The following is a 24,108-nucleotide window of genomic DNA, read 5'->3' as shown; positions in this document are numbered from 1 at the left end:
CGCATATCTAAGTGATAAATCATAATAGATCCTGAGTCCATGGGATAACTCTCTATCATTACATCACTTCTTCGAACCTAAGTGAATAATGGGTCCTTAACTAATAGAAGATATAGAAGTGTCTATCTCACGCTCCACCTGATAAAGGCCTTCATAGATAAAGGATTTCAACATTTAATCAAATCTCCACTCGTGATCTAAATATCACATTCTACATCTCTGGTACATACCACCAATATACCTCTAGACATCTATACTACACCTTAACAAAAGACACATAACATACTTACTGTTAGTACATTCCAACCCACTATGCATGAAAATAATTACAAAAAGTAGTCGAATTGTTCTCAAATTCATGTAAATGCACATATCAAACACATTGAAATGTTATATACCATGTAACAGAATTAAGCAATCGCAAACATGCAGAAAGGATTACACAAATATGCACATGCAATAACTAGGTTTACTCTCAATAAACCACACTAGGGTCATCACTCGTCCCTATAGTCACATTCGTCTCACCTCTAATCTTACCTTTCTGTTTATCTTTTTTCTTGGGACAATCCCTAACAAGATGTCCAGGCATACTACATCTATAACACCACTTATCACTAGATTTGTCCAACCCTCTCCCTGCTTCTCACCACCCTCATTAATCGAGTCACTATTCAAATCACTGCTATCTTGAGCTTTACACAAATTCATTTGCTTAAACTTTATTCTACTCTCCATCATATATAACTCAACAAGCCCATTATACTCTTTTTTAGCATTTATTTTCATATCTTTACTTTTAAGAGAATCAATAACAATCTTAGGTGTTAGTGGGTTCCTACCATACTTATCGCATTCTTAACCTCCTTATATGAGTCAAACATAGAATTAAACAAGATAATGACTTTATATGTTTCAAACACCTTCTCATCATGATTAACAATGTCTTGAATAAGTTTGCTAAAAACCTTCAAACTGTCATCAAAATCATTTGAAGGACCCATTTTAAAATTGAAAAATCTTTCGAGCAAATACAATTTATTAGAAGTTGATTTAAGCAAATATAAGTCCTCCAACTTTTTTGCAAAGTTATTCAATAGAATCACGTTTTCCTTTTCTTAAAATAGTGTCAAATAGATGTAAAATAATTGAAATGTAAACAAGTTCAACATATTTTTCTTTCTGTGCTTCTGTCAAATTTGTAGAAAAATTGCCATATATGACTTTGAAACATTTTTTTGAACCAAAATCTCCTTCATCGTTTATTGCCAAATTGAAAAATCTCATTTTTCATTGAAAATTTCAATTTTGAATTGTGAAGACATTTTGAAAAATAAAACTAAAGCGCACAAATAGGTCACACAATGTAATTCTAAGGCCACATTATATACCATTCTAGATTCCCGAGAATGTTTAAACGGATCAAGTCCAGATATTTTAACAGAATAATCAATGGAACACAAGGTATGTCAACAATAATTTAAATTCTTACGCAATGTAGTATCACATAGTGACTAAACAAAAACTAAAGCATAAAAGTAATTACCAACTTGTAATCAAAACCAACACTTCAACTATGGCAAGTAGTTCCTAGATTTTTAGTACAAGTAATGGTTATCCTGTACACTAATCCCAATCTTATTATTACGCGCTAATGCTGAAATTTAAACGGGATAAGCCAATATACCATAACAGACTAATCTGAGTTTGTAAATAACGAGAGACATGAATTCACAACTTTAGAGCCGTCACTATTCGTCCTAAGTCTCCAGCAGTCACAGTAATCTATTCTCCACGATCAAATTTCAAACGCTCAAAGGGCAAAATTGTCCTGACTTCAATGTATAACCTGAAACAGAAAGCTAATAATAGCAAAATTTAGAAATAACGTTAGAAACATACTGCCAGAAGAAACCATTGTCAAATTTCTGCTCATGCGCCGCCATGCGGCCAACAGATTTAGTACATGGCCCCCACGTATCGCCGTTGTAGGTCATGTTCCTAACTTCCAGGATTTCCTCCACTTGCACTTAATGGAGGTGGCCCCCGTTTCACCAACCGATCACTGGATTGGCTCAACATTACATAAAACTGATTCGGTCAGATTGAAGAAAACTGGACTGGTCCTTTTTTGTTTTCTGTTCGATTTTGTATCAAGTTTTTGGTCAAATTTTTTAGCCAAATCTACCACTTTGAAGTTCTGATACCAATTGTCTCAAAAGCTAGCTCCAATGATCTTCTAAATGGCATTTTTTCAAGCTCAGTTTCACATTACTTTTCTTTACCAAATAATTAATCCAAATGGCTCCAACCTACAATCAATATATTCACCTTAATTGCTTCTCAATCTCATCAACAAATGATAAGATAACGGTGATGATTGGCAACTCAAAGACATGGGAAAAACAAAGGAAAAAAGCAAGAGAAGAGCTCAAAATACAAAAATGAAGTCACCAATTTTTCTCTCCATAAAAGGCAATCGATTTTCACTGTAGGAGGGCAGCCACGTTTTTCCCACTTTCATACACAAATCACACACACAATGGTCAAGGCAAAGACAACATATATATAGGATATGTTAGGCTTTAATTGGACCAATAAAGGGTTTAAATGGACCAAGATTCAAAACCATCCAATAAGTAAATATATACAGACCGTAATTAGCATTAATTTCTTAAGCTACTTCTAGCAGTCTACGTTGTTTTGAGGTCGAGCATTTGGACTTGGTTGTTGGTAACAATTTCACTAATTGGTCAATGCAAATAAAATTCAATCTGACGTTTACAATATAATCCGAGATTCATTGGGTATCAAAATCCAACAGTTAATATGCCAAATTGTCTTTCTATAAAATATTATAAAATTTAATTTCAAATTCATCCATTTTCATTGAAAATTTGGATAAAAAGAAAAGAGAAAAATACGGTAGAATTTTTTTAATTACAATTTGATTTGATTTGATTTTTTTTTTTTTGTAAAAAAATAGGAAGAAATGATTAAAAAGGAGAGGAAAAAACAAAAATAATCAGTAGATGATCAATAATAAATTAATTTTTCATAGCTCTAGGGTTCGTGAATGAGAAGATGGAAGAAAAAATATTGAGAGGACAAAAAATACATATTCAAAGACTTTTTGTTTTAAAGTCTTTCAAAACCTTGTGGGGATGAATGAAAGACAAATTGTGAGTTTTTTATTTTTAATTATCATTATTTTACTTAATGTTTTAAATTTAATGCTCCATAAACTTTTATAAAATTCCATAAAAGTTATTTATATTTAGAATACTCGTGACTTTTTAATCGTCTTGATTAAATACATCATGACTTTAAGTACTTTTGAAAAGTTTATAAAAGTTTATATCGAATATCTCAATCCCCAGAGTTTTATGGAATCTTAAAAAATCTAAATTTAATATACCTTAATTTTTTCAATCTCTAAAAGTTTAAATTGAACACACCCCTAAAAGTTATTTATCACTTCATTATGGAAGATGCATGATTGAATTTCTCAATTGTCATCGATGTCCAATTTTGACTAGTTTAGTGTATCAATCACGTGCTCTTACAAATTATTTAAATGAGTTGATTGCATAATAGTACATAAAAAATCAAGAAAGAAATATAAAGTTAAAATATTGATTAGTTGATTGTTAAGTACTCATACCGAATATGTCCTTATGACTTAATTGGGAGGTTTTTCTAGTTGTACACCAGGGTAACACCCTGGTGTAGAAGAACCCCTCATAAGGGGGTCTCACAGTGTACAAGTAGACAAACTCTAAATGGGATGGCAAAACTGGAAGAAGAAAAAATTGATATTACAATCTTACCTGTTAGTTATTCAGTCTCATCTGACACCAAGTGCTTGAAGTATTATCCTTATTCAAAATATATAATTGACAAAGTAATATAAATGACTAAATTGTTTTTGGCAAAGATAATAATGGTTCTCTAGTTTGAACCAAGAAAAAAAACCAAGGCCTTGTAATTGATAATAGTTTAAATATCAACAAATAAAAACTGCTGAAGACAAAAGGATACTGTCCAACCAAGTATACAATTTTGTTCTATCCAAAAAAACAATTTTTGTGGCTGTCCTCCGTTTTTTACTCAGTACACACTCTTTCAGCAATCCCAATTGAGTTCCTCCACATTTTAATCAAATAATCTCATTTTTTTTCCTACCGCAACTCTCAACCATGAATGACACAGTAGACAAGCTTGTAATCTTTCTAGCAAAGAGAGATGGCATCGACAAACTTGTCAAAACTTTTCAGTATGTATCGAAACTTGTTCATTGGCATGTCGATAAAACACACCCCCATGTAGCCACCAGGGCCAAGAAATGGGAAGTGGCGGCCGGTCTAAGCCGGAAGGCCTTTCGAAGTGGACGGTTTCTTACTGGCTTCAACGCGATAAGACGGAATCCGGGCCCCACCATGACTTTCCGGTTGCTCGCTGTGCTTTCAAACGCCGGTGAAATGGTCTACTTCTTCTTTGACCACTTTCTTTGGCTGTCAAGAATTGGTGTTTTGGATGCAAACTTGGCTAAGAGGATGAGTTTCATATCAGCATTTGGTGAGTCCTTTGGTTACATATTTTTCATCATATCTGATTTTATACTCATTCAAGAGGGGATTAAGACAGAAAGGAAGATTACCAAGTCAATGGAAGAATCCAAGGATTCAAAGGAAAATATCAAGAAAATTAGGGTTGATAGGGTGATGAGATTAATGGCTATTGCAGCTAATTTAGCAGATTTGATTATTGCATTGGCTGATATTGAACCTAATCCCTTTTGTAACCATGCTGTTACACTTGGAATTAGTGGCTTGGTTTCCGCATGGTCTGGTTGGTATAGAAATTGGCCATAGCATGTGGTTTATATTCATGTGTGTACCATTATGAAAATGTTAATTATTATGGAAATCTTTTGCAAAATTTTACGTTGAATTTTGATAATTGTTTATAGAGTCAATTGATTTTATTATAGATGTAACATGATTCGCAGGAAGGATTGATAGTACTATATAATACATTAAAAGGAAAAAAAATTAAAATATTGTATAATATATTGTCACACAGTCAATTCTGTGTACGAAATTTATAATTACACTATTCTCCAGGTGATTTTATTAACCGCCAGTGTCAAGGAAAACTTAATAGATATGGGGTAGTTTGAGCCTCATTTTTCTTAAAAAATACATTATGGAATAGTGTTATGATGAATAATGTTTGGTTAAAAAATAAGGAAAAATTTTGGATTTACGTGTAATATTATTTTATTGAAAAATGTGCAGTTAAAATGATGTCAAATCATTGTTGAAAAATATATTTTAATGAAAATGGGGATCAAACAAAGACATTGTCCTTGTTTGAGCCCAATTTTTTATTTGATCTTACTTCAATCACACATTTTTCAATAAAATAGTATTACACGTAAATTCATGACTTTTCTTTATTTTCAACTACACTTTTTTCATCAATATACTATTCAAAAATGTTCCTTTTTTTTAATAACAAGAATGGGGCTCAAACAAGGGAGAGTTATAGCCAATTACTTAGCCCATGTTTGGTCCCATTTTGTAAAACATAAGGGTTGTTCTCTTCGTATTTGAGTTTTTAGTTTTGAGTTTTGAATTTCATTTTGAATTTTGTGTTTTGAGTGTCTGTTTTGAAATTACTAAAAACACGTTGTTTTTGTTATTTTGAAAAAAAAAAGTTTCTAAAAACATGAAAATTGAAAACACGTTCTTTTTTTTTCCTTCATTTTCTCTTCTCCAGCCAATGAGATTTTTGCCCCTTCCAACACCTTCTTCTACCTCACAAACCGACAACCTCCACCACCTAGACCACCAAATCCCAGCATCACTCAAACCCCCTCAGCGTCATCCAGTGGTAGAGCCACATTTGGACAAAATTTTGACCCATGATTCGACAAGGTTATGGGCGAAATTGGGCAAAACAATTGACCCATGGCTGGCAAAATTCGTCAAGTTCTGGGTGAAATTGGGGCTGACCCATGGCTGGACAAGGTGCGCCAGGTGAAGAGTAGTTCAACCCATGTGGTCCGCAACCATGTGTCGACCAGACGACGCCGAAATATGCAACATTCGGATTCTGTTGGACGGCCTCGCGACGGGTTTGTTTCTAGGTTTAATTCAAATTGTTGAATTGTTGTTTGTGGTAAATGGGGGCCATAGTTGGGATCGGTTTGTGGTGGGCAATCGACCGGTGGTGCTACGCGACCTTGGATGTCGTCGGAGGCGGAGATTCCGACCGAAAATTGGTGTACGACATTTTTTTTGGGCTGAATTGTTTGCTTTCTGTTGATTTGTAGTTGGTAGTTGGTAGTTGGTTGGAGATTGTAGAGAGGAATGAGGCGAGACTAATGGTGGTTGGATCTGGTGGTTTTGGCAACCAAAATGCTGTGTTTTCGTTTCTAGATTGCTCGATGAACAATTCTAAAAATATTTTTTCTAAAGAGACATTCATCCTTCCAATCAAATAAAATAAAAAAAATGAAATAAATCAAAAATAAATAAATAAATAAATAAATAACAGTTTTCTACACCTTTTAGACTCCCAAACTCTCCTTTTCCACACACCAAACTATCAATAACTTTAAAAAGGGAAATAATGAAAAATTAAACATTTTTATTTGTGCTTAAATGTCACTTAAAAAAAATATTTACTTTTTTAAAAACATATATGTTATACAAAATTCTTGTTTGACAATTAATTGACCGACTTTAAAAAATTTATAAACCGTATATATCTCCATCTCCAAACCAAAAATGGTTCAAATCTTGTGATAATGATTTAATGATAAAATTAATGAAACATTTTACACACTATAGATTTCTTATGTTACAAGAATCTGCAAATGCATATACTAGACAGACACTTTTCCAATCGATGGAAAAAATAGAAGGATATAAAAATAGTCTCGATACTAAGAGATAAAATAAATAATTAATATTCAAATGTGGATCAATGAACATTAAATTCATATTTCATTTCATTTGGTATGAGCATTTTGTTGGACCTTACACTAAATTCAATGGCAGATGGATCTGAACTTTATTATATATGAGTTATTCAATAATTACTAGATTTTTATACTCGATTAATGATATGTGATTTGTTTTGATCCAAGATTGGATGCTTCTTAAATTCTTTAAAATGCATTTTAAATTCAATATAATGCTTAGAGATGAGGGTTGTGGATAGATAGGATATGGATCGGATCTGCTTATATCTGATCCGATCTGATTTAAAAAGAATAATTATTTGGTATGATAATTCATTGGATATTTAATTGTTAAATTTATATCCGATTTGTTATATTATTGAATATCTGATCCAATAATTCAATCCGAAAATGAAGAAATATGGAAGAAGAGTTCACAAATCAGGTGTTAAGTATGCATAACTCAAAATCCAGTTACAAGTTTCATTAATACAATAATCAGGTTTTCACTAATTAATTAAAAATATTTATAAAATAATAATAATAAAGTCACGTATATTATACGATGAATGGTCATGGATTCACAATTATAAGTCACAAATTTATTTACCGATCACATATCATCAAATTAATTGGTCACATATTTTTTCGAGATCACAAATCGCAATTTTGATAAGTTGCAGAATATGTCGAGGTCACGGATCGAAAAACTATAGATCATAGATGGTCACAAATCCGAAAAATTATAAGTTACAGGTCACATATTTTTAAATTTGATGTCACAGATTACTTTTTTTTATAACAAATGATCGAATTTGAAAGTCACAAGTGAAATAGTCAATCACCACTACCAACTCCACTACCACCACCGTCTCTTGCAACCACCCTCGCCCTATCGCCACCAACACCAATACCACGACACCACCACCAACAAAATAGTTGCTACCAGATCCATTGCCACCACCAAACACACCAAAAAAACCACCACCAACGTCGCCACCAGATCCACCACCAACCCCGTCGTCGCCAACAATATAGACATCACCACACTGCACTGCATTGTACCACAACCACCATCTAAAAAAAAAACCCCCAAACCCGCCACCTCCACCATCTCCAACCCCATTGTCGTTGCAAGAACCACCACCATCCCCGTTCATCACCATCACCAAGCCACACGACAACCACCAAAACACAAACCACCACCCACGGGCCACGACATAACAAAAATCCCCAAACCTGCCATGCCAAATTCACCTCCTCCCATGTCATCACCGTCACTATATCCACGCAGAAGCCCAGCAAATGCACCAGTGTCGACACCGACAAGACCAAGAGTCACTGCGATCTGTGACCTGCGAGACCACGAATCACTGCGTGTTTACAGGCGAAACTACAGATCCGCGAGCAGAGGTGCCGACTCTGGAGTTGCGCGAAGCGTCGGTTGCGACTTCGATATGGTCGGCGTCGAAGAGAGAGATGGTGGAGATAGCCAAAAACCACCGCCTGCAGATCGGAAAGAGAAAGAAATTGCACGTCGCGAGCTGTTATGTCACCTCCCATGCCTACGTCGGTACTCTCCATGCCGTCGGGCTCCCTTCGTCGTCGGTCGCAGAGTTTAATTACTCATTGGCGTCGAGCAGCTAGAGAGAGGATGGGAAAGTCTTGTAATGGATGGGTGAAGAGATTAGGGTTTGAAATTTGGATTGGTTGGATTTAATTTATTAAACCTGACATGTGAATAATCAAACTTTGAACCTGATTTTTGAATTGGGATCTTTAAAGATCTGGAATTTTGTAATTTCCACTAAAAATTTATATTAGTCAACTTCTAAACCCTATAATTAAAATGTCTAAATAGCTTTTTACCCAATTCTTATCTCACCTATTCATAGATTGCGAATCCTGTGATATTCTATCAAGACTCTAATGTGGGAAATGGGAAATTGGGAACAACGAAAGCAACTCCAACTGTTAGCCCCTTTATTTTTTTAATTTATAAAATAAATTAATTTTTTAATCTTATTTTAATTAATAAAAAAATTAAAAACTCTCCAAATATTTCGATTAACAATTTTATACTATTACCTAATATTATTTATTATCTGAACATTTGTGTAAAATATATACAAGTTTCTAAATGGGAAAAAAAATATTTGTAATAAATTATGCAATAATATATAAAATATATCTTATTATTATAAAAAATCGAATCGGGTCAACCTATATCTATATTTGCTTCATTTAGTTAACGGATTATATGATTCGGATCTTGATCGAGTTATTGAATTGAGATCCTAAATCTATCTCCCATTAATTTCATCTAATGTGGATCAGATTCGGACCAAAATTCAATTAAGGAAAATATATATTTTAATAATTTGACTAGCGAATTTAAAATTAATCAGGAAAAAATGGTAATTTCACTATTCTAAATAAAATATTAAAAAATTGTTTATATTCACACCATAACATTTTATAAATACACTATATTTTAATTCTATTAAATGTTATTAACCTTTATTCATGGTCATATTTATTTCCTTCATTTTTATTCATCATATTCTTACTTTTAACATTTCAAATTTCAATAATCAGTAAATGTTGTCATTAATCACGATTTTTGTCCACAAAAAATTAAAATAAGAGGCAAATCTTTAATCTTAATATTTTTTATTTTTGGCTTATTTACAATAAGAGATATAAACAGAGAATAAGAATGTTATAAAAATCTTTTTAGTCTATCTTTACGATTTTTTTGGACAAAGATCATAATCAATGACAACTTATGTTAAACAGAGAATAACACTGTGATAAAAATAAAAGTTGAGTACATAAATGTGATAATGATCATCTCTTGTTTGGACTCCATTAAAATTAAATTTGTAGAAAAAATATTTTAAAATAATATTTTTTTGAAGAATGTACAGTTAAAAAAGAAACAAATGTTTTATATTTATGTGTAATATTATTTTATTAAAAAATTTGTGATTGAAAATAAGAGAGAAAAATGCATTAAAATTTTAATGGAGCTCGAACAACTATGAATTTTTCATGCAATTAAATTCACTTTATTTTTTGAAAAACTGTCGTGTAAATTATTTAACCTATTAAAAATTATCGAGAATATATTTTGTAAAATTAATTTTTTTGGATCCGAAAAGGGTTGGAGGAAGGTAGAAATAAAATATCATCTTCAAAAAAAAAAAAAAAAAAAAAACCATTATTTCTTAGCAAAGTGCAATTCTACATGTATGAAATATACTCACACAAAAAAATACCGGTGCTGATTGTTTATTTTTAAACTGATTGAAAATTTTATTGGAGGTCATTAACTTACATGATTATTTCATGTTGGTCATCTAAAGTATTTTATTTCAATTTGATCACTCCACTTACATTTCTTTTTATATTTGACCTTACTACCTATAACTATAGCGAAAAGTAACAGCTCAAAACTAATAGAATATGTATATAGTTGGTTTGACGTTACTGCTCGAGTTAGACGTTATCCTCACAAATTTAGAGTTCTTAATTTACTTAACCTCTACTTAATAGTGATTAAAATTTGATTTTTAACAAATTTTGATAAAATTGATGAAATAGGTATTTGAAAAGTTGCGGATTTTATGCAACATGTGGTTAAAATTCATTATTGACTTTGATTTAGCTTAAAATCTAAATTTTAATCCTAGCCTTGTTTGAAAACCATTAAAATGATTTATTTTATTTATTTATTTTTTAAGTAAAATGAGTTTTAAAATCGTGATTTTTTTAGAATATATGGTTAAAAAGTAGTGAAAAGTTTTGGATTTATATGCAAGATGTTTTATTATGAAAATGTGGTTGAAAATGAATTTGAAAAAAAAAAAAAAAGAATTTTATTTCTATGTTGACAAAAATAAAGAAACAAGTACGAGGTAACGGATTCCGTAAGCTTATATTACTCAAGGGGATCAAAAAGTAAAGGAATTAAAGTTGCACGGGCAACATAAAATATACCTGCAAATTGGGATTCCCTCCATTGAAATTTACTCCAAAATCAAGAACGTTCGTTTCGAACAGATCTGCAAAAGTCGTCTTCTTTAAAATGGAAATATCCAATCCCCAAAGAAATCTTGAAATTCGGCATGAAAATTGAAAAATCAGCCTAAGCTAAGTCTGCGGCATATATATGTATGTTTATATCATATACCATTGGATTTCACACCGCTTACTGTACCTCTGCCAAATTTTATTCCTATTTCGTTTGTGTTGAATTTTGCTGTTAAATTTTGGGTTTTCAGATCTGTAGAGAATGGCGGATGAAAGAATCCATCCGTCGAGATATGTGAAATTGACAAAAGAACAAGCGCCTCTCGAGGAAATTCAACCTGGCGAGCTGAATCAACCAATTGATGTCCCTCAAGTATAGTTTTTTTTTTTTCCCTCTATATTTTTATATATTGGCTTTTGCTGCTTTTTAGCTTTGATCTCTCGATCTGTTGTTCAGATTGTAAAATGGTCTGTATGGTGTGTGTGATGATTGGGTTTCACAAAGAAATTAATGAGAGATCTAAACTTTACTGGATTTGAACTCTAAACTGTGTATGCCTATGTGTACTTGTTTCCCTGATAGGGCTGGGATTTCGCTTTTATAGTCAGAGTTTGAGTTCATGTCTAAATACATTATTGGGTTGCACAGTTTGTGACCGTTGGATTCAGTTTTCTCTTTCAGTGTGAGTTTATATTCAAGTTTCGCAAGTTTGGAATGCACATTTTGAGGTTACATGGATTTGTGATGGGGGTTTGGACCATTTTTTAGTATTGTGTGTTTGACTTCTAAAAGAATTTTTTTTTTCTTGATTATTAAGCATACTGAATTTTTTTCGATAGTTTATAAATTATGAATTGTCGTACACTGGTCTTTGTAGTGTCTGATGCTCATTATTGTCAACAAATAGTTAGATCCCTGTTATGCTCTGCTCTTGTTCTTTTTTAATTTGAATTATTCTGCTCTAATTTGGTTCGGAAATATTTGAAGCAACTCAATTTACCTCCTAGATCAAAGCACGAAGTCATTTCTATAATGAAGTTCATTCTTCTATCATTTACACGCTTACACCTTCATTTTTTGCCTATTCTTCAGTTCCAATACTTGTGGACTTGGGATTGCAGAATTTGATTGAAGATCCATGATGTTGGAATGAACAGACTTTCTAGCATTGTATGTTGTTGAAAGCAATAGTTTTGATGCTTGATACTTGATAGTTTAATCTGTCTTATTTCAAAACAAGTGGAACTCTGAAGGAAAGACCAAAATTTGTTGATCTACAACTCACAAGAGACAAGCCTTAACCATCCTTTGTCTCTCTGTCTACAAATTTGCGGAGCTATGGGGGAAAATTCTTGGCCTAACCCTTTTTCGGTTCTTAAATAGCTGTTGGACGGTGTCAGATGGAAATAGATTATGGGAATTTGGGGTTGGTTGTCTGAGAAAAAAGGATTTTACCAACTAATAGCAATCTGCACCACCTAAACACCGAAAATTAAAGTTTTGAAAAGACATATGGATGATATCTGAAAAATGCCATATGGTCAACATGTCAATGAGTTGCTTGGATGCAATGTTTTAAATGGCAACTAGGTACTAAGAAAGGCATTTAGAGGTGTAAGCCTCAAAACAAACAAAAATAAAAAATAAAAAATTAGTCAAAAATTATAAAATAATATATAAATAAACATATAAATATAATAGAGAACGAATAGTTAATCTTAAATAACTCTCAATAAAATTAACACAAAATAAGTTAATCAAGTAGCTAATATTAAATTGTCTTAACTCTTCAACAAGAACAAAAAAAAAAAATTAAAATGAGAATTTTGGAGGAGTCGAAAAACAGAAAAAATAAAGAAGGGAAAAACTATTACGTTCAAGAAGTTGCCTTGTGTGGTATGCTACAAGGGTAAGGGTTTAGTTTTTCATTGTTTAGAGTAACGAGAACTGAACTGAACCTAAAATCTTCGGGTATTTAGTAAATGGAATCGTCGGATCCAAATTTAATTATGGAACATTTCGGGTTCAGTTCCATTCGGCTTAGTTCGGTTCCAGTCGATTCCTAGGTTCCGTATTTTAATTGATTTTTTTTAATATTTACGAAGTTACATAAATTTAACTAATGATATGCTCAATCTTAGCTCTTACAAAATAACGTAGTCTAATTTTATGTGTCTTTTACGTCTCTCTTTGCTGAGTTCTTCACAGATTTGATTGTTAAAATCTCAGAAAGAGGAAGATCGCGAGCTCAAAATAATTAAGAGAAGCGTTGTCGAGTTTTAATTAAATTTCTCCAGAACGGTAGAAACAGCACTACGGTAGAGTAACAAATTTGGATAAAACTTAGGTCAATTTGATTAAATTGGCTTTGAACTGAAAATTAGAAATAGGAAAATCATATTTTTGGGTTTGATTTAAATTAACTAGTTAGCAAATTTAGTTAGAAAAATAAAATAATTTGGCTTATTTAAAATGAATTAATTAAAAAATTAGAGAGATTCGGTTCTTATTCGTTTTTTTGATTTTTGATCTAGAACCGAAAATCGAACTAAACTCGTCGGATTTTTATTTGGATACCCGTTTGGGCATTTAATTTAAGAAGAATCGCTCGGTTCGGTTCGGGTTCGGGTTTGGGTTCCGTTCGGTCGATTTGGTTTGGGAGTTTTGTCCAGCCCTAGTTTAGAGAAATATAATGAGCCCAATTTTTATTTTTATTTTTATTTTTTATTTGAGAAGATGAACCCAAGTTTCTGTTTTTTATTTGAGGAGATGGTGCCAATTAAGCCTTTACCCTTTATTGTTGAAATACACATTCACGTTGAAAAACAACGAATAAAAAGTTCAAATTACAAGAAAACACATGAAGTGCACACCTCCCGCCCCGTGATGCGTGTGATATGAGGCATGGGCCTCATTGAATGAGGGTCTGCCTAACAAAAAAAAAAAAAAAAAGGTACCTGACATAGTGCCTTGAGGCACAGGTGCTACGACTCAAGGCTGCCTTTTTAAACCATGCTTAAATGAGCTTGCTAGTTTTAGAATTTTGCAAAAACCACAAATAGCAGCATTCACAAGTTTTGACTCCTTAACTTTTTGTGATTCTCATTAAATTGTGATTTAATATATGAGGTAATTGGCTGCACTGAAATATATTTATGTATATCAAGAGTTTTCTCTGGCCCAAATTCAACATCTGTTCATTTAGTTTTTGGTTCTGTGCTTCATTCTACAGTTGCATGTTCGCAAGTGCAATGAATGTGGACAGCCTTTACCTGAAAGCTATCAAGCTCCTGCGGATGAACCTTGGACTACTGGGATTTTTGGATGTACTGATGATACAGAAAGTTGTGAGTTCCATTTCTGTCCAATTTAAGAACTATTGAAATATCTGAAGTTTCATATAAAGAGGTGAATAATTGATCAATCGCATTGTTATTTAAATGATGTTGAAAGTTGTTTTATTACTATTTTTCCGATTTGATTATCCAAAATATGAAAATGTGTTGTATATTTAAAATTATTATTTTTGGCTTAGATGCAAGGCTAGCAATGCTGGTATGACTAACTGGCAGTTGATATCATTATTAAATTAACCACAGCCTATCTTTTTAAAACTTGATACAATATTATCTAAGGCTTCATTTATGTATCTGCATGTTTCAAGAGTTTCTTTTTAGTTATCATAAAGGCTATGGGTCAGACCATTTATTGGTACATGAGCACAAAATGGATTAAGATGTTAGATATGCAGGAGATGTTGGAAGATATACTCAATCGAATATCTTTTATATTGTTTAGCTTAATGTTTTCCACTATTACATGTTTTAAGGCATTGATTTGGTTCATAAATTTTCTCTGTTTCTATTTTAAGTGCTTGTTTTCACTTCTTCAATTTCTGCAGCTAGTATGAGTATCTGACATACATTTGGAAGCTTAAAAATCCCAAATTTAATATCTTTTTCTCCACTATAGGTTGGACTGGTCTTCTTTGCCCATGCATCTTGTTTGGACGTAATGTTGAACAGCTGAGAGAAGACACCCCCTGGACTGGGCCATGCATTTGTCACGCCATTTTTGTTGAGGGTGGCCTTGCAGTTGTTGCTGCGACAGCAGCACTACATGGTATGATTGAACCTAGGACAACATTCCTCATATGTGAGGGTCTGTTGTTTGGTTGGTGGATGTGTGGAATATACACTGGTCTAGTGAGGCAGTCGCTGCAGAAGAAATATCATCTCAAGGTGATCTCAATTCCTTCTCCTATGTATATGATGTCAATAATTAGTGCAGAGTGCATTATCTTTTGTCTGCAAGCATTTGTCTTTTCAAAAATGTCGTAGTTTCAAGTATTGAAGTCCCCAATTTATCGTCTAGTGAAACTGATTTTTAAATTTAGTAACGTGCAACACCTTTTAATTAGCTTGTTAGTTTAATACAGCAGTCTCTTGAATGGAGTTGTCTGGTCATGTGGATTGACTTAACAGTCCATGTGAAGTGTTTCTGCTGAATAGTTTGTTGTCAAGCTTAGATTTACCATCTTATTATCTCAAAATCTGGATTACATTATTGCAAGGATTCTCTCTATTTTGGGCGTACTAATACTATTTATTTTTTATTTTTTTAAACATAAAAGGATAATCTGTTATACTTTGAATGTATTATACCTTAGTTAGAATTGATTTCTTCTCTAATTGGCTATTGTTTTTAATGAAAAAAAATTCGAGGGGAGCCATGGTGGTTAAAAGGAAGAATAATCTCAGTTTGCCTTTAGGAATATATGAGGGATGTTTTTAGTCAATTCTGGGTTGAGCACCTAAGTACATTGCTGTTTTTTCATTTCTTTGTGCCTGCAGAACTCGCCGTGTGATCCCTGCATGGTTCATTGCTGCATGCACTGGTGTGCCTTGTGCCAGGAGCACCGCGAGATGAAAGGGCGCCTATCAGATGATGCTGTGATGCCAATGACAGTTGTCAATCCTCCTCCTGTCCAAGAGATGAATGCTGCTGGCGACAGTCGGGATTCAGTACCATCCTCTGCTAATGGCACCGATCATACCAACTTAGAGATGCAACCTTTATAGAATTGGGAGCCTGAGAAAACCATAGATGAACAGGATGATGCATGATCAAAATGATTAATGGCTTTTACAGCCTTTGTAAAGTTGAAATTTTTTCTATACTTGTTAGCACTTTTGGATGTGGACAACAGAGTTTTTGAATGCTTTGGTACATGTATTTTTCAATTATGCTCGTAATACTAACTTCGCCAATATAAAAGGAGGGGATTGTGCTGCAGCATTGTGTTTATGTAAAGATATTCTCGTTTATTTAGAGAGGTGGAGAATTTATTTCTTATAAACAGGTCAAGGCTTGAACTTTTACAATTTACATAACTCTTGTTGGAAATATTGATTTCATGTTTTATATTTAGTGGACAGAAGGGAGAGGAGGAAATTATATGGAGACAAAAAACGGGGATGAAATCATTTTCTTTAATGGATCACTTTCTGTTTTCACTCACCCAATAAAACATGGATTAAGTAGGGATATATTAATTTTAACTCGTTTTTGCTTATTTTAGTGGATAAATAAATAATATCTTTTTTATTTAATTGTTATATTAATTCAACAAATGATCGGATCTCGAGTTTTGAGATTCATTCGGCAGTTCTAATTCTTAATAGTTCGCCTGCCCCCTTTTGTTTTTAAATTTCGAGAAATTATTTCCCAGGCATCAATGCTTAGCCCTCGTTTGGTTCTGATTTTTCATTTAAAAAAATCAATTTTTTGATCGTTATTTAATATAATCAGCTGTCATTTTTTATTACTTCACTCTCAATTGGGATCCACTTTTCTTTCTAAGGGTGAAAAAATTGATTTTCATAATCACTACCGAACAGACTTAGTTTATGCTAAACCAATTAACTGATGTATACCAGTACTTGAGAGATCATTTACCTGTAAATCTATATAGAAAGTTACATTTAAATGTTTAATGATATTGAAAATCACAAATAAACGGATCATCATTGAAAGTAGAGTACTTCGAATTTTCATTATCATCCTTTAATTGATTTAGTTCAATTTTTTTTTCATCATAAACATAAAGAGTTTTAGATTCACTTCTTAGGTTGTCGGAAATTTTCCTCTACTTTAATACATGGGAGGATGCTAGACTTGGTGCTTGGATTCTTTCATCATAAAGGAAATAAAGATAGATAAAATTATAGAATTTGAAATTCTCATTCTACGTTGAGAGCAATCAATTTGTAAAAGGAAATAAAGATATATAAAATTTATAAAGATTCACCATAATATGAGATTATATTATTTTTCTACCCTGCAGTAATTCACTATGACAAAAAGAAATTTAAAAGAAAAATCACACACCTTATATGCTCTAACCTCTCTTGACGGTAATATGAAAATCTTAATGACAAAGTCTTATTTATACAAGATAATTTAGGATAAAATTGAAATTTGCAAGAACATGGATGAACTATGTTTTGGCTTAGCACAATTTAATAATTAGATTTCACAACTTAACAATATTTCATTTTGAGATCAATCCACCATCAATAGCTCATTTGCTGTGAAAATAACTCCTCTCTACTAAAAAAAAAATGTCTAATTGAAATTGCATATAACTTGAGTTTCTCAATCAAAACAGACATATAACGTCTCTTTTACACTGCTCAAATTTTGTGTGAGCCATTAAACACATGGATGAATTATGTGTGAGTTCGATGTACCAAATATGCTGTAAGCTATTATCCATTAGTATCTTTTCAAAATTTTAACAAGTGACCCAAATGCATAGTAAATGGTTAGGCAAACATCAAAATTATCAAATGATGCTATAGTATTTCTTATCTTTGTTTATTTCCCCCCTTTAGGGAAAGCAGTTAACAAAGAGTTTCGCAACTTCTCCTACAAATGCCTAATCCTACAGGCATCTTTTCAAAATTTTAACAAGTGACCCAAATGCATAGTAAATGGTTAGGCAAACATCAAAATTATCAAATGATGCTATAGTATTTCTTATCTTTGTTTATTTCCCCCCTTTAGGGAAAGCAGTTAACAAAGAGTTTCGCAACTTCTCCTACAAATGCCTAATCCTACAGGCTACAACATCACGTATTATTGCATGCCAATTATCTAATGTACAACATAAACAATAAGAACATGTGATACAATTACATAATGTAATGGTTTGATACATGTATTATTGCATGCCAATTATCTAATGTAGAACATAAACAATAAGAACATGTGATACAATTACATAATGTAATGGTTTGATACATGTTAAACATAAATTTAAGTGTCATAGACTGCGTCCTTACTATCAAAGAACAATTGCCTCTTTGCCCAGTACACCAGAAAGGGGCTACACGCACATTCCTACAAAATTTACACGTACCTATCTTTCTTGTGATGGAATGTTGTATACTCCTCTGTCGAGTTCCATGTTAATTTTCCTCATGTTCAAGAGGATAATAATGGTACAAGAAAATATGCTGCAGAGATAAGAACCCAAAATTCTAAGCACCCGGTAATGACTTCCAATCATTCTTTTTAAAAAACTTACCACCCCGGTTTGCCATGCCAGTTCCCGTGAGACTAGCTGAGAGAGAAGATTTTGTATCAGGTTTCCACCTCAAATCTTTAAGAACAGAAAACATGGCTTCACTATCCTTTACATTGTTGCAAGATATCACTTCGAGGCTCTGAAGCTGCTTCCAGGAAATAACTGCAGACTCCAGACCCACCGTTGTAATCAACGAGCAGCCTTCTAGAGAAAGGAATTTCAGTCTCCTGTAAAAAAAGATTTGCATAGGACACCATTAGACTAGCAAAATTTCTTAGTGTTAAATCAGAACTGCTATAGAACAATGCTTATTCCGTTTCGCAGTTTTCCTTGATTTAAAGCTTGGACAGTCATATCGTTTTCTCAATTTTTTTGCTGGTTATAGAGGAAATTCCATCTGTTGATCTCAAGACCGTTAAGAGTTAAATTGGCTGTTGGCACCTATCTTCCTGGCCGAGTAAAAATACTGAGTTTATTTACCAAGTTTAGCAACTATGAATGCAGTACATGCCATTGCAATGGTAAGTGACAGAAATGCAATAGTACATGCATAGTCATTACAATTGGTTATTATTTTTTATAATTATCAACCATGCACAAGCAATAGTACAATGAATTGCAATTCATCTATATACATCGCCTGTGTCACTTCTCAACTGTTAACATTCTCATAAGAATCTCAGACCATTCTGAACTTGAGAAAATTAGTCAATTTCTGGCAGATGCAAAAATTGTACACGCTAAAAGTATGTTTGGTATGCCTTACTGGACATGACGACCCCTTTTTAATACTATGTAGGACAGTTAATCTACACCTAATAGCAACAATGTGAGTGCAAAAGCAAGTAAACATATTAAGGGATCAAAGGCAGCTCATCTGAAAGATTTGCAACACATCAGTGCTTTTGGCATTCAGGTGTCACGTACTGACTAAAAAATGTAAGACAGCAAGAAGAGAAGCCAATACCTGCAAATGCTTGCAGTGCTGAACATATCATCATCAAGCCCCCAGCAATTCTTTAAAACAATTTCCCTCACTTCTCGACAAACACTGAACAATGCTTTCAAGCTTTGCTTGTCCCTTAGTTGACACTTCTCCAAATGCAAGCCCTCAAGAGTTGGACAGGACCCCATATGTTCGTCAAAGCCCGGATTACAATCAATTCTCTTACATGACAAAAACCTCAAAGTCTTCAAATTTTCACAGTACGAAAGAGCTGGTAACCATCCATCCTCCATTCTATGATCACAAAGAGTTAATTCTTCGAGCATTTGACAGCATTGCCCAATAGCTTTTATTCCCTCATAACTCCCCTTGCATCCACTCAACTCGAGTTTTACTAATCTCTTGCACCCCTGTGCTAATATAGTCAATCCAACATCTGAAACGAATGAAGAATATGAATAAAAACCCTCCACCATTCCAATTACCCTTAAAATTTGTAAATTTTGACAAGCTGCGATTCCTCGCAAAACTTGATCATCACACATATGCAACTCCAGTTCTTGCAGTGTAGGGCACTCCTCTGCCAAACTCAGAAGCCCCATTTCACTAGTATTAACCACAGCCAATTTTCGCAAATTTGGACACCCATTAGCCAAAACCCTCAAACCCTCATCAATTTCATCAGCATTCAACACAAATTTTTCATCAAGAAACCAGTCTCTACCCCCAATATCAGAACCGACATTAAAAGACACAATCTTTTGAGTGCACACAATACCCGAATTCCGTGGCGAAATCAAACACCCATTAACTAAATCAACATGAATTAGATTAGGGAATCTAAAAAACAACCGACCTGATATCAAGAAATCCCAATCAAGAAGTTTTATGGATCTCATAAGCCTTCCTTGAAGATTGAGCCACCTCTTGGAAACAAGAAAAATTGAATTCCTTTGAGACTTCGGAATTTTTGAAAGAATATTCAGTAAGATCTCGTCAGAAAGAAGTGAAGTCTTATCAGAAACAAGATTTGTGAGAGTAAAATCTTTGATTTTGCAAGTGGGTTGCGAATTTATAGAGAGAAGCCCATCTTGGGTCTGTTTTTTGGGGGTAAGAGAACGAACACGCATTGTAAAGAGTATATGGTTTAAAGCTTTCTTGTTCCTTAACCATAAGGAGTTCTGATTTGGTTCCTCTGGTGAACATGACATTGTCTTTCACTTTGCCCTTCTTCTGTTCTTCTGAGCTGCCAAGAATTTAAGTAGATACACTATTTTTGATCCATTTCTTGGTCCGAAACCACCAAAATGTGCGTGTATTTGCACATATTTGAAGTATTTTATTGAAAATTGTGGGATTCAAAGAGTGGTTTTATTATAAATTTCCCCTTCGAAGCAAGTTTCTCGTGTGAAGTTGTCGGTTTTGCTCCCAACGGACTTCTTGGGGGTGAGGTCTAGGAAATTGGTATTCAAATTGTATGCCTTTTTGTCTTCTCCACACGAATTTGAAATGGGTAGTTGGCTTTACCAATATAGCCGTTGTCTTTTGTGTGAGGAGGTGGGGGATGATAGTGATTTGCCTGTATTGTTGAAAATTTTTATGCTGTTGTAAATCAAAGACAATTAGCCGTTAGATATCCATTCTAAGAATTGACAATGACATGGGGTAATGGGTCAGGTCGTCCTTGTGAAAGCTTTCTTTAGACAGCTCATCTCATTCTATCATGAGTATGGGTTGAGCTAAGATTGGACTTCAACTAGTCGAGCTCGACGGGTATAGTTGAGCTTGACGAGTAAAATGCAAGGGTGGTTTACGCAAGTCCGTCCTTAATTTTTTATCTAGTTATATTAAACTCATGCCTGGTAGAGATTATTATTATTATTATTATTATTATTCTTCTTCTTCTTCTTCTTTTAGAATGGATTTTGTTAAACACCTTTTTTTTTTAAAATGTTTGATTACAAAATAGAGAAAAATCACGATTTACGTGCAAAATTATTTTATAGGAATAATGCGTAGTTAAAAATGAGTTTGAGGATAAGTGAGTTTCAGAAAATGGAGCCAAACATGGGCTAAATTTCCTTGCTCTATATATATATATATATATAATTCGAAGGCTCACGGGCCAATTCGAATTGGCCCATTACCACTCTTACCTATAATTGAGCAGTTTAGGACATCAAGGCTATGTGCATTAATCTCTGCCCCAACATAATAATCAAGCCTATATTTTTTTGAGAAATGAATTATTTGAAGCAGAAGTATAAAGCTGTTTTCCATATCACTCTGCTAAAGCAAAAATAACGAGTCGTCGAGAGTCCCTCGAATGCGTTGATATTGCAAGTGTATATCATAACCTCGAACGATTTTATGCTAAACATTGTATAATTTAGAAGTGAAATAGCACCAAAAGCCTAAAGAAAAGCAAGACCACAAGAATATATTTATCTCCTTAGACCAGTAGATGTTACAGTCTTGGGAAGCTGCACTTTTTTTGCTTCTTAAACATCTTTTGCTTAACAAAAATTTGTAACAAGTGGAAAGTGGAAGGTAGATGTTCTGTAGAGGCAAAGTTATAATGCCCTTTGACAATCCCTGGAGGTCCTGTTCGCACTTCATAAAAGATGGTCTACAAAGAGGAAAATCGCATTCCAAATGTCCGGTCTAATTGTGTATAAGTTGTGGTCGAATTTGAATTTACTTGGGCGGCGAACAAGGGGGAAGTTTGCCACTCCTAAGGATTAGTCGGATGAAACTGGGACACTTGAATCACAAAAAGAAAAAATAAAAAATAAAAAATCATAATAAGTAATAAAATGATGAATAGAGAATCGTACCCACAAAGGACTTACCGTTGACTTGACTTTGATCACAATTAACTTTAACAAGGACATACAATTAATTGATGGTTTTGAAGATTGCTTTTCTAATTAATAACTAAATGAGTCATGCATAACTAAATTAACCAAGTTGAGTATGCACGCAAGTAAAGTTCACTGACGTGAAGCACTAGGACTGTTAATCCATTACAATTATTCAACTTAGTAGATGGAAAGACGGATATTTATTAGAAATTTGGAAATAGAAAATACATTCAGTAATCTATAATTGTCTCTTGTTTTGGGCCAATAGTGGATTTCGACCTCCAGGTACCGTACTCTTTGATTATTGCGATTTTTGCTAGTTCCCATGAAGGAACTATTTGATCGAATGGAACCCCCAAGGAAAAATCAATGATGATAGGAGAGTTAAACAAAATGATTAAGGGGTGGTATTTTAATGACTTTTTGCAAAAAGTTTAGGCATATTAAATGTTGACTTTTTGAGATTCTTTAAAAGTATTAATATATTTAATTGAGACTTTATCAACTTTTAGAAAGTCTCTAAAAGTCACGATATATTCAATTGAGACTTTTATAGACTTTTAAAAAGTCTCTAAAAGTTACTGTGTATTCAATTAAAACTTTTTAGAAGTTTCTATAAGTTTTAGGGCATTCAAATTTTAATGACATTTAGAGACATTTATAAAAGCCTCTGGAGGACTAATTTTTAAGTAGAAAATACTTATATAATTAATCATCAAATTTTGGGAGACTTTTAATTTTTAATTTTTCAATCTCTCTTTCATTTTTCCTTTTATGAATATTAGAGGTGTGATTAATTTTTTTTCCTATTGATTATATTTATTTTCATTTATCTTTTTTCTCTCTCTGATTGTTTATCTCTATTTTCTATGAAAAAATAAATTAGATTCCTGTAACTTTTTTTCTTTTTTCATTAATTTTTTTTGTGAAAAATATCTATTTTTTTATTAAATTATAAATTTTTTATGAAAAAATTATGATTAAATTTAAATATATTGATTTTTATTTATTTTTAAAAGTATATTATATTAATAATATTGAATATTAAGTTTATTGTTTATCATGTATATGTATAATTTTGATTATTATTTATTTAATTAAGATCTTAAATTTTTGTTCTTTTGTTCTTTTATTATTAGGGAAGAAATGAAAGGAAAAGGGGAATTGTGGGAACCGACACCTCGTATGTGAGAAATTTCATACTATTGTACTAGATCTACGTGAATTCTATTTCAAATGAAAGTTTTCAAAAATCTTTTGAATTCTACAAAAGTCCATAAAAATTTTAAATTGAAATTTCATAAAAGTTTACAAAAGACTTTTATTAATTCCATACAAATCTATAAAAGATTCACGAAATTCATAGAAGTCGTCATTTAAAATAAAAAGTCATCAAAATTTTCAAAAGTCCCAATTGAATACATCCCCCTAAAGATCTCGAAAGAGAAGTGCACTTTTTAGAAAATAAATTCCTTTTTGTCAAGAAAGAGACACGTGATTACCATTGTGGCCTATGATTCACTTATCAATCACTTGTATCTAGGGACGGAACCAGAAAAATATGTTAGAATGGGGTGAAGTTTAAATTATTTATCAATAAACTTATTTAATAAATGATGCTCTATGTCACACGAGATTTAGTTTAAAAGTTTAAACTCACAATGCTCCCGACAAAGTAGGTCAAAATGTATTTTTGGA

At 32.8% G+C, this 24,108-nt stretch overlaps 3 protein-coding genes across 4 annotated transcripts; 2 read left to right on the top strand and 1 right to left on the bottom strand.

Annotated features, from left to right (window-relative positions):
• Positions 1–4,058: 4,058 nt before the first annotated feature.
• LOC111377913 (peroxisomal membrane protein 11-4) lies at positions 4,059–4,956 on the top strand. The gene has a single exon (XM_023001067.1). It carries the CDS (start codon positions 4,200–4,202, stop codon positions 4,872–4,874), a length of 675 nt encoding a protein of 224 aa, XP_022856835.1. The 5' UTR covers positions 4,059–4,199; the 3' UTR covers positions 4,875–4,956.
• A 6,031-nt stretch (positions 4,957–10,987) lies between these two features.
• Positions 10,988–16,368, top strand: LOC111377912 (cell number regulator 6-like). Of its 2 annotated transcripts, none has more exons than XM_023001065.1 (5): positions 10,988–11,149; positions 11,260–11,381; positions 14,242–14,356; positions 14,982–15,250; positions 15,863–16,368. In XM_023001065.1, the coding sequence occupies exons 2-5, from the start codon at positions 11,271–11,273 to the stop codon at positions 16,088–16,090; spliced, it is 723 nt and encodes a 240-aa protein (XP_022856833.1). In that variant the 5' UTR covers positions 10,988–11,149; positions 11,260–11,270; the 3' UTR covers positions 16,091–16,368. The 2 variants fall into 2 exon arrangements, with proteins under 2 accessions (XP_022856833.1, XP_022856834.1); XM_023001066.1 differs by lacking the exon at positions 10,988–11,149 and adding an exon at positions 12,102–12,179 and having other exon boundaries at positions 11,266–11,381.
• Positions 16,369–18,265: 1,897 nt separating this feature from the next.
• LOC111377911 (F-box protein At5g51370-like) lies at positions 18,266–21,062 on the bottom strand. Its single transcript, XM_023001064.1, has 2 exons — positions 19,568–21,062; positions 18,266–18,827 (listed from the first exon to the last, which is right to left on the bottom strand). The coding sequence occupies exons 1-2, from the start codon at positions 20,755–20,757 to the stop codon at positions 18,554–18,556; spliced, it is 1,464 nt and encodes a 487-aa protein (XP_022856832.1). The 5' UTR covers positions 20,758–21,062; the 3' UTR covers positions 18,266–18,553.
• Positions 21,063–24,108: the final 3,046 nt, after the last annotated feature.

This window comes from Olea europaea, unplaced genomic scaffold (genome assembly GCF_002742605.1).
Source record: "Olea europaea var. sylvestris unplaced genomic scaffold, O_europaea_v1 scaffold1746, whole genome shotgun sequence".
Classification (NCBI taxonomy): domain Eukaryota; kingdom Viridiplantae; phylum Streptophyta; class Magnoliopsida; order Lamiales; family Oleaceae; genus Olea; species Olea europaea.
This window is presented reverse-complemented; position numbering and strand designations above follow the sequence as displayed.

What these genes read in the sequence shown, in the direction of transcription:
- LOC111377913 (XM_023001067.1), top strand. Translation starts at nt 4,200, where the DNA reads ATGAATGACACAGTAGACAAGCTTGTAATCTTTCTAGCAAAGAGAGAT.
- LOC111377912 (XM_023001065.1), top strand. Translation starts at nt 11,271, where the DNA reads ATGGCGGATGAAAGAATCCATCCGTCGAGATATGTGAAATTGACAAAA. An exon ending in AACCAATTGATGTCCCTCAA is followed by an intron (nt 11,382 to 14,241) that starts GTATAGTTTTTT and finishes TTCATTCTACAG; the next exon opens with TTGCATGTTCGCAAGTGCAA. An exon ending in TACTGATGATACAGAAAGTT is followed by an intron (nt 14,357 to 14,981) that starts GTGAGTTCCATT and finishes TCTCCACTATAG; the next exon opens with GTTGGACTGGTCTTCTTTGC.
- LOC111377911 (XM_023001064.1), bottom strand. Translation starts at nt 20,757, where the DNA reads ATGTCATGTTCACCAGAGGAACCAAATCAGAACTCCTTATGGTTAAGG. An exon ending in AGCACTGCAAGCATTTGCAG is followed by an intron (nt 18,828 to 19,567) that starts GTATTGGCTTCT and finishes CTTTTTTTACAG; the next exon opens with GAGACTGAAATTCCTTTCTC.